The 9533-nt window shown below is 37.3% G+C and overlaps 2 protein-coding genes across 2 annotated transcripts; one reads left to right on the top strand and one right to left on the bottom strand.

Annotated features, from left to right (window-relative positions):
- The first annotated feature begins 859 nt into the window (after positions 1-859).
- Positions 860-3499, top strand: LOC131662324 (uncharacterized). The gene is made up of 2 exons (XM_058932091.1): positions 860-1090; positions 1755-3499. The coding sequence occupies exon 2, from the start codon at positions 1801-1803 to the stop codon at positions 3091-3093; it is 1293 nt and encodes a 430-aa protein (XP_058788074.1). The 5' UTR covers positions 860-1090; positions 1755-1800; the 3' UTR covers positions 3094-3499.
- A 296-nt stretch (positions 3500-3795) lies between these two features.
- On the bottom strand, positions 3796-8599 carry LOC131662323 (protein TORNADO 1-like). Its single transcript, XM_058932090.1, has 3 exons — positions 6842-8599; positions 5504-6750; positions 3796-5380 (listed from the first exon to the last, which is right to left on the bottom strand). The coding sequence occupies exons 1-3, from the start codon at positions 8355-8357 to the stop codon at positions 3995-3997; spliced, it is 4149 nt and encodes a 1382-aa protein (XP_058788073.1). The 5' UTR covers positions 8358-8599; the 3' UTR covers positions 3796-3994.
- Between the last annotated feature and the right edge of the window lie 934 nt (positions 8600-9533).

The following is a 9533-nucleotide window of genomic DNA, read 5'->3' as shown; positions in this document are numbered from 1 at the left end:
ATAAATTTTATTTGATAAATATTAAAAGGGTAATGCTAATGTGTGCCCTAAGGGCACATGTTAAGAACTAAATGTAGAAATGTTTTTCTTGGAAATTGTGCACTGCTTTTATTAAATATTTAAAATTAATTTATTTATTTATTTTTTCAATACAAAGTTTTTATTTGTAGGTTTCTTAACATATACCTTTAGGGCACATGTTAGCATTACCCATATTAAAATTATTGTGAAATACAAATATATTAAGAGTATGTTTGGTAAGACAAAAAAAAGAGCTTTTAGCTTTTAGCTTTTCAGCTCGTATTAATAAAAAAGCTCTGTTTGGTAACTCTATTTTAGCTTTTAGCTTGTAGCTTTTTTACTAGCTTTTAGCTTTTTTTTCAAAAGCTATTTGAAGTAGCTTTTGAGCTTGTAGCTTTTAGCTTGTGAGTTTTTCTTCCATTAATACCCTTATTATTTTAACTAAAATATATTATTACCCTCATTAATTAAAATGTCATTAATGACATTTTGTATCTATCAGTTAATGAAACAGCTAATTTACCAAACACTCACATTAGCTTATCAACTATCAGCTACCAGCTATCAACTACCAGCTAAAAGCTACCAGCTACCAGCTATAAGCTAGTTTTACCAAACAAAGCCTAATTTAAGATTTTTTTAAAGTAATCTTATGAGTCTCATTAAAAATATTTAACTTAAACCGTAATTAATTCTTAAACCACATTATTATGATTTTCCCCACAAAATATAACCTATGTTGGTTTCCTTATATAAATTATAAAATACTCTTTTCTATTTTCTTCATAGTACCTACCATACATTATAATAATACATTTATTCATACTATACTATACTCCAAATACACACAGTTGCACTTTATAGTATATGCAATTTCCACACAAATCCCTACATCATTAATTTATCTCTCTCACCAATCACCTTCTCCATCCTTTCCCTTTAACCAAGTTCGCAACTTTTTTTGTTCTTTCTGCAACACTACCTCGGTTCACTCACTGGGTCATCCTCCAATTCTGTTTTAGAGCCACACAACACAGAGATTCCTCTTTGACTTTCAACCCACAAATAGGTGAAAACCACATCATCATCTTCACTATCATCAACTATCTTTACTTTACTTTTTCAAAAAATTGATTGATTCCTAGTTTTATTCTGAATTGTTCCTTGTTTTTTAGTGGCTTTTTGTTGATATCAAGGGGGATTTTTAAAGTGGGTTGGTGTTGGTTATCTATTGTGTGTAACATAGGTTACTGTGTTTATGCTTTCCAATAAAGTTTGCTGCTTTATTGGAATCTGATGAAATTCTGTACTACCCATTTGATTGTTATAGATAATTTTGGAGTTTGGATAATTCTAGGTATTTCGGTGTATATATATTACTTGAAAGTTTCAATTTTGTGAGGCTATTAGGTTTTGATTGTTCCAGTTGTGTTTTGTTGACTTTGATTGTCATTTCTGAATTTGCTTCTCAAAGGTTTGGAGGAACTCAAGTTCAATCTTTCTTCTTCTATTTTTCTTTTTATATGCAGTGATGTTTGTTTCTATTTTTTTTGGATGTTCTTAACCTAGGTTTTATAGTAGTTTATGTAAGTTGTGTTTTTAGTATTTGATTAGTGAATTTTGTGTTTTACTAGTTAGGTTGTAGCATCTAGATGTTGGATTTTGTGTGTATTTTGTCTTAGTTTTGAACTTTATCTTAAAACTTAGTGTGAATTGATATTGTTTTTTTGTAGCTGCTGTTCTTTGCTAGGTTAGCAATTTCTGTGGTTTGATTTGATCATGGATTCTCCACAATCTGTTGTGTCACCCTTTAGAACCTCAATCTTGGGTGAGGGTGAGAAGCACAAGGATGTTTTCGCGCAAAGCAACAGTCCTTCGTCTAAGGAGATTGAAGTCAACGGGAAGGAAACTATCATGTCAAATGCCGAGGAATGTGTTGGAGTGCTTGACGTTTACATACATCAAGCTAGGGATATTCAGAATATCTGTATATACCATAAGCAAGATGTTTATGCTAAGATTTGCCTGACGAGTAATCCTGAGAACGCGGTTTCTACAAAGACTATTAATGGAGGTGGAAGGAACCCTGTATTTAATGACAATCTTCGTCTCAATGTTTGGAATGTTGACGCATCTCTTAAATGTGAGTTATGGATGCTGAGCAGGGTGAAGAATTATCTTGAAGATCAGTTGCTTGGTTTTGCTTTGGTGCCGTTGTCTGAAGTACTAGTTCAGAATGGGAAGCTGGAGAAAGAGTTTTCTCTTTCTTCGACTGATCTATTTCATTCTCCTTCAGGGTTTGTTCAGTTGTCAATTGCTTATACTGGTGCTACGCCGGATGTTATGGCGATATCGGCAATGCCTGGTGAGGAGTCCGCACGTGCTGCTTTGCAGAACTCGGAAACAGCTGAGTCATTGGCCAGAGATTTGGGTAAAATTGAGTTTCCAGATCCTAAGATCGCAAATGAAGATCACTTAATGGTTTCGGAATATTTTGGCATTTCATGTGAGGAGAGTCAGTGCTCTGATAGCTTAGCCAATTCTGATGCTGAAAATCATAGCTCTGAAGCAGGTGTTCGTCTCGTGGAAAGCTTCTCAGCATGCAGTGGTGAGTCTGTGCAAGTGCAACCTCCTAAGGTTGATTCTCCACCGAGCAGTGTGTCGACAAATGGGGTTTCATCTCCTTCTGTACCTGAAAGCTCAGAATCATCTGATGCAGCTGCAGCTTCAAAGTCCCCTGGTGATGAACAAGTTTCAGGCACCAAAGAGGTACAAAAATTGGATGTCAAAGACGGAGAGAGTGATTCGTCTAGTGTTGTTCCGAATGAATTACTCCCTAATCCTATTGTAACTGTCAACATAGAGCCAGAGCCGACGATGGTACAACAGGATATCGTTGATATGTACATGAAAAGTATGCAACAATTTACCGAGTCATTAGCGAAAATGAAGCTTCCCATGGACATTACAAATGAACCAACTAATTCAGGAAATTCAAGCACCGAGCAGAAATTACCGCAATCTAAGAATGCTAACTCCCGTGTCTATTATGGGAGCAGAGCTTTCTTCTAAGCTTTTGCGTCCTTTGTTTAAGGATACGGGCAGGTGACTTTAGGTTTTAGATTAAAAAAAAGGATTTGGATTCTCTGCAGTCACACAGTCGTTCATCTCGATCGTTGGATGAAGACCGGATCATATTCTAAAGTCAATTCAGTGAATTCAAAATACAACTGTTCTGATCTTCATCCAACGAACAGATCCCTTGTGTGTGCGACTATGTGCTTTCGTTGACTGTAGAGAAATTCGAGTTTGAGTCCAGAAAACTGATAATAGCAGTGAAGTGAAATAATGTAGTATCTCCAGTGTGGTTTCTCCTTTCTGTATTTCTTCTGATGTTGTAGGTTACAGGGAATATAACTTTGTACTCTCTCACAAGCTTGTTGCTATCTTAACTGTTACATGAACTTTTTCTGTGTTACCTTCTTTCTTTGTCCTTTTCATTTAAATGTCAATGATTGTGAAATTGAACTTTATAGCACAACATACTATTAATCATGTGGAGTAGTGATAATATGGTCCTACATTCACATGGTGAATGCTAAAGTAGATGGAGCAAAAATCTCCAGGATTTAACTTTCTTCTATTTCACATGCAAAAGCTCATGCCATGCCATAAAGTATCACGGCTCTTTATCGTTATTCGGCCCATATTTTCTTTGTCCTAATTCAACAAATTCAGAATAGTCATCCTTTTTCTTAATTTGAAAAAAACTCTTGAAAAATGTAATTATGTCAGATATTCAGAAATGCTAATGAATAAGCTTCCATCAAGTTAGAAACTAAAATTTACTAAAATTTATTAAATTCACTGTCAGTACATCTCATTCATGGTTTGAAATACAAACAGAGGAAAAACCAAAGAAAGAAACTTGAAAGCTAAGGTTCCTAATGTTGTACAAGGATTTCTTCTTGTTTTATATAGGCACTTCAATTATCTCTGCAGATCTAGCATACATGTGCCTCCTACAGATCCATGCAATCTGACCATTGTCCCTGTACCGTACTCGCCACAGTCCGAACTTCTCTGCGATATCCTTCCCTGTGGAGCACTTCCTTTCTCTTAAGAAATCAACCATCCATTGTTGTGCTGCTTTCATGTCATGTTGAATGCCCCTCGAACCTTCCGTGGACCTGTTTCTGCGTCCGATAGCAGCAGCGCCTACAACACCAGCTGCAGTTGCCCCGGCTGCACCGAAGAGTAGTGGAGAGCCAGCCAAATGAGCCACTTCCTTACTTAAATCCGGTATCATTTGCCCCATTCCAGCTGCAAGATGAGCTCCTATTTTAAGAGCTAAAGTAACCATCACCATGAACTTCTTCATGTATGGAGCTATAGCCTTGACAGCCATGTTGTCAACTTGCATCATTTCACAACCCATTTGATCTTCAACAACATGCATTTGTCCCCGGAACTCACATAACATGTGAAGACGAAGAGCGGTCATGCCAGAAACCACGCTGGTGATCAGTTTCCTCGAGTGGTTTTCTGCTTTTACGAAATAGAACATGTTCGGTACTTTCCTCTCCTCAACTTGAGAATTGAAGGTTGCTATGTAATTCACTTTGCGATTAAGCTCAAGTAGGAGTCTGTGTTCGTAATATCTCATCCCTTGGATTTCTTGTTTCACGTCTCTAATTTCTTGTTCAATAATTTTGAGTCTTTGTAAAACTTCTTCAACCCCTTTTGCAATGCCACCAAAGGATGGTTCGATTTTTTCAGCTTCATTGCTTACGGTTACAGCTTGGTTTTGCCCTTCAGTGTTGTTTTCAGGTGGGATTTGCAGCTCCTGAGCTAGACTGTGTAGGTCATGATACCTACGATGAAGCACTTCTCGGAAGTCATCATCCGATAAAAGATCTCGTGCAAAATCAAACCCTTCTTGGAGAATAGGCCTTCCAGAATCCATTACCGAACTCCATGTATGTTGATAATCATACATGCTGTCTGCCGGAAGTGATAGGAGTGCTTGTTTCAGTTGCTGCAAGGAAGCAAATTGAGTTCTTCTGTATCTAGGGGGCGTCAAATTTCGCACGCACTCAGGTCTAATAATATTCTCTGTCATGGTGATCCCATGGCAAACACTTTGAATTGCCGGGATTATAAGTTGCTGAATGACTCTTAAAGTGTCTGTCAAGTTTTTGGTGGAGCATGCAAGGATATTGATATAGTAACCGAGTTGTCCTGTAAGCTCAACTCTGATGTAGATTCCATTAATGCTGATTGAAATGAGGTACTTCTCAAGACTGTAAGTTGCGCCATGTTGATTCATCAGAGACTTTATTCTGTTGTGAAGATGCACCTGCAGTCAGGAAGTAAAACTGAAAATTCTAGCGATCGTAGCATTGAAAACTTTCAAGTGAAGATCAAAATCTAAATTGCATATGGTGAAAATGAAGAAAGAACATAGTGCAGAAATTCTTGCCTGTAAGCGAGGGAAGAATCCCGGAGTTAGAAACATGTGACTTGAATCATCACATTCAAGATGGCGTCCGGCATAAAGGCAATCTGGTGAGCTTATCTGCCACCTCTGAGGCTTTCCTCTACCTTCTTCAAGAATCGAGGGAATCAATAATAGAGAATTTCGATTGGATGGATCTTGCTCATAACAAAGTTCAAGTTTATGCATCATTCTGACAAGATCACTAGCTTCTAAGTTCTCAAATACCTTTGATCCCATACCAGGAATTGGACTTTGTAAACTTCCCCTTAAAATTTTCTCGAGTTCCTTCTTACTAACGAATCCATTGTTTTCCGAAGAATGTTGCTTTTTAACATTCAACTTTAAGAGCTGACCAAGCACTTCACCACAGAACCACTCACAATCTAAAATTAGAAACTCCAACTCATCAAAATAAATCACTTCACCAATTTGATGAAGACAAGTAGCGATAGCTTTTCGCTTCATTTCAACCGTGTCTTTATTATAATGTCTCGATCGGATTCTCAAATACGGGACTTTTACTTGACACAGATCACCAAACTCCTTCCACTTCATTGCTGGCTTGTTGTAATTCTCTGATCTCCACTCTGATAAAATCTGTATGAGATCGTTGCAAAGTTGATAAACTCGCGGTACTCTTTGGAGTATTGTTTTGCACGTCTTTCGGATGTGATGAGTGAGTTTACTAACTGATGCTGATGATCTTGCATCGACTGTGAATACAGTTGGGTAGAATTCAACATAGCCTTGAAACTTGTCTCTCAATCTCTGAATCGAATCAACTGTTTGCTGCAGATTTTGCGATGATTGGTTGATTTTATCAAAGTGTGTAAGAACAACCGCTACACTCGGTAGCATGCATTGTTGCACTGCTCTTTTCGAGTTGGAAACTATAAACCTTAGCCAATATTGCAAATCCTCTTCAATCTCTGCAGTGCTTTTTGCCTCTCTGTTACTCGGCTTCCTGAATAAACTCAATATGATGATGAAAATCGACGCACTACCGTGCCCCGGAAACATAAGATCATGGAGCGAGAAAAACTCGTGTTGACCAGCAAGATTCCATATTGAAATCTTTGTATCCTCATCCTTGAATGTCTTAATCTTCATTCCTACTGTTTTCACAGCCTGCTCCACTGGATTCACTATTGTTCTTACTTGATCAAAGTATGGAAGTGCCGACGAAGCCGAGAAGTTTTGTGATATTGATTGACAAAGTGTGGTTTTGCCTGAAAATATGAATTTAAAATATAATTATAATCTATTATGTTTGAATAAACTATTTAATTAAGCGCTTATCGTATAAATACTCAACCTTACCTGCATATTCTTGTCCACAAAAGAAAACTCTGCAACTCTTAGGCTCAGTCATAGGCATGTCTTTGATCAAATCAATTTCTGGTTCAGGATTCTCATTCTGCCCTAATCTCTGATAAATTGCAATAGTCTTTCCAGAATTATGTAAAGGTGTTCTTGAAAGATCAACTTCTTCAATCCAAGGATTAATCTGCAATGTCTCCATAATTATCTCCAGCAATGTCTCTCCTTGAACACCTTTACAACCTTGCAAAGACAAACATTTCAAACTCGCGTTCTTCTCTAAACTCTTAAAGATTTTAACAAAATCATCCGGTCTCAAACTCTCATCGTCATGTATCCCGAACCGCGTCACCGTCTCATTCGTCATTAAAAACCGTGTTATTGCTGCTAAACCGTCTCTTCCTATTCTTGTCCCCCCTCCTCCAAAAGTGACACACTTCAAACTAACATTAGCTTGCATTTGCAAGGACGAAAATCTACTAAGAGGACAAAGTAAATGCTCGACGCCTACTCCACCGAACAAATTTCCGGTCAGATATAACTTCTGCAGACTATGATTCTTGAACAGTCCAGCAGCAATGTACACAACACCCTTATCTTTAAGACATGTTCTCGAAAAATTAACCTCTTTTAGCGTTTGGTTTTGTTCTAAAACCCATCTAAACTCCTTAGCACATTTCGATTTTATCTTCACTCCAGTCATGTCAAGTGATTTAACAGTCAAATTCATTCCTAAAGAACAAGCAACCCTACAAGTACCTGAAAGATTAAGCTTGTAAATCCGAAGCATATTGTCACCAGGTACAAACTCCACAACCTTAGAACTTCTTTCGCCATTTCGTTCACCGCTCCAAACATGAACTTCCATAGCCCGATTCCTTGCCAAAACCGACGATATAAGAGGCGTAGCTGTGATGAAATTCGAGTCGAAAATTGTCAACAGCTTAAGTGATGGATTAACTTCAATCATTTTTGAAATCTCTTCAGCACCTCTTGAACCTATTGAATCTTCCCAAATCTGTAACTCCTCTAAACTATGATTCACCATAAGAGAAGAAGCTATTAATCCAGCCCCAGTAGAACCAATACATGACTCAGAAAACATAATCTCTTTAATCACTTTGTTTTCCTTCAAAATGTCAGAAAGATCTGACATTGTTCTTCCATTGAACCTGTTTCTTTTGAAAAGAATTTGCTTTATGGTTTGGTGATTACTCAGAAGGGTTCCAAGGCTTTTTACCTGTTGTGACTCCCATTCAACTCTGTGAAACTCCAGGTTTCTTAAAGTGGGGTTTGTGTTGTTGGATGATGATGATGATGCTAGTGAGGTTAAGAGGTTGGAAAAGTGGTGATGATTTTCCTTGGAGATGTTTATGTTTATGGAGTTGTTTGTTTCTTGGTAACAATGTGAAGTTGGTTGGGAAAGGTAGAAGGAAATGCTGTGTAGGGTTTGGTTCTCCATGGTGATTGCTTGAAGAAACCATTGTAGGTCTTTTAGGTTCTGGTTTGATGACATTGTCACTTCAGAAGTGTTTTTTTTTTCTTTTCAAAGTTGCAAACATTTGGCGTGTTTATAGTTTATACCCCCAACATCAAATTTAGAGTGAAAATGGTTTCGATTTTTGGAAGATAATGTACAAATGTTTGCCGTTGTAGCATTTCTTAATGACCTCATGACATTTTTGGTTTAAAAAGTGTTGCAATATTCTTAACTTGTCTTGACGATGGTATCACTTTAGGCAAAAGATGTTCCTTTTCATTGGTATTGATCCTTCACGCATCCTACCTATATTTCTTTTTCATTTGAGGAGGACTGAGTCCAAAACGCGTTTGGATACATTTGAGAAAACACAATTTATTATAAGAGTTTCAAGACTTTAAATACTGACATGACTTTGTTAGAGATGTTCTATTTGATATGCTTCGTAGTATCTGTGAAGAAAAAAATGTTTGTAAATTTTTGACTGACCCACAAAAGAGAAAACTGACACTTAGACTAGCAGATATTCAGGTGTACGAATGAGTATAAGGAAAGATGCATGCATGGATCCCTAAAAAATTTTCCGTCTCAATAATTGATCCCTAAAGTCAAATGCCACTAACGGTTTCTTATGTGGCAGCGTACGTGGAATAATTTTTGTTTTTCTTTTTCTTTCTGCAATGACAGCGTGGCATAAATAGGTTAATTTATAAAGAGGAATCCCAATTTCTTCATTTTCCCTAATCGCTACAGAAAGTTTCCCAATTTTTTCATGTTCTTCTTCTGCTTCATCTCCTCTTATTAAAATCGTGAAACCCATCATCCCACTTGCTTGTCTTTGTCATCCTTTTGCTCTTATTCTTGTTCTACTCTCCAACATCATGTCAACTGCTTCGGTGAAATCTCGAGTTGGGAAGTTTTGTGGGTGTCATGTTCGTATGGTGTCGTATCACTACAAGAATGGACCAAACAAAGGTAGGTTGTTTTGGAGATGCCCTAATTGGATGAGTGCAGATACGTGTAATCTCTTCATATGGGATGAAGATTTTGTAGAAAAATCTGGAAGTGAAGTTGCACATTCGACGAACACGGATTCAGAAGTCATGGCATCTTTGGGATATATGAAGTTCTTGTATGAAGAATCGAGGAAGAAGAGCAAGAACTTGAAGATGAAGTTGAAAACAGAGAAATTTCATGGAAGATTGAAGATGT

This window comes from Vicia villosa, linkage group LG3 (genome assembly GCF_029867415.1).
Source record: "Vicia villosa cultivar HV-30 ecotype Madison, WI linkage group LG3, Vvil1.0, whole genome shotgun sequence".
In the NCBI taxonomy this organism is placed as follows: domain Eukaryota; kingdom Viridiplantae; phylum Streptophyta; class Magnoliopsida; order Fabales; family Fabaceae; genus Vicia; species Vicia villosa.
This window is presented reverse-complemented; position numbering and strand designations above follow the sequence as displayed.

Bases quoted from the DNA above. Each gene is read 5' to 3' on its own strand.
- LOC131662324 (XM_058932091.1), top strand. From the start codon at position 1,801: ATGGATTCTCCACAATCTGTTGTGTCACCCTTTAGAACCTCAATCTTG.
- LOC131662323 (XM_058932090.1), bottom strand. From the start codon at position 8,357: ATGTCATCAAACCAGAACCTAAAAGACCTACAATGGTTTCTTCAAGCA. The intron at 6,751-6,841 runs GTAAGGTTGAGT...TCATATTTTCAG, and splicing joins TTGTGGACAAGAATATGCAG to GCAAAACCACACTTTGTCAA. The intron at 5,381-5,503 runs GCAAGAATTTCT...TCCTGACTGCAG, and splicing joins GATTCTTCCCTCGCTTACAG to GTGCATCTTCACAACAGAAT.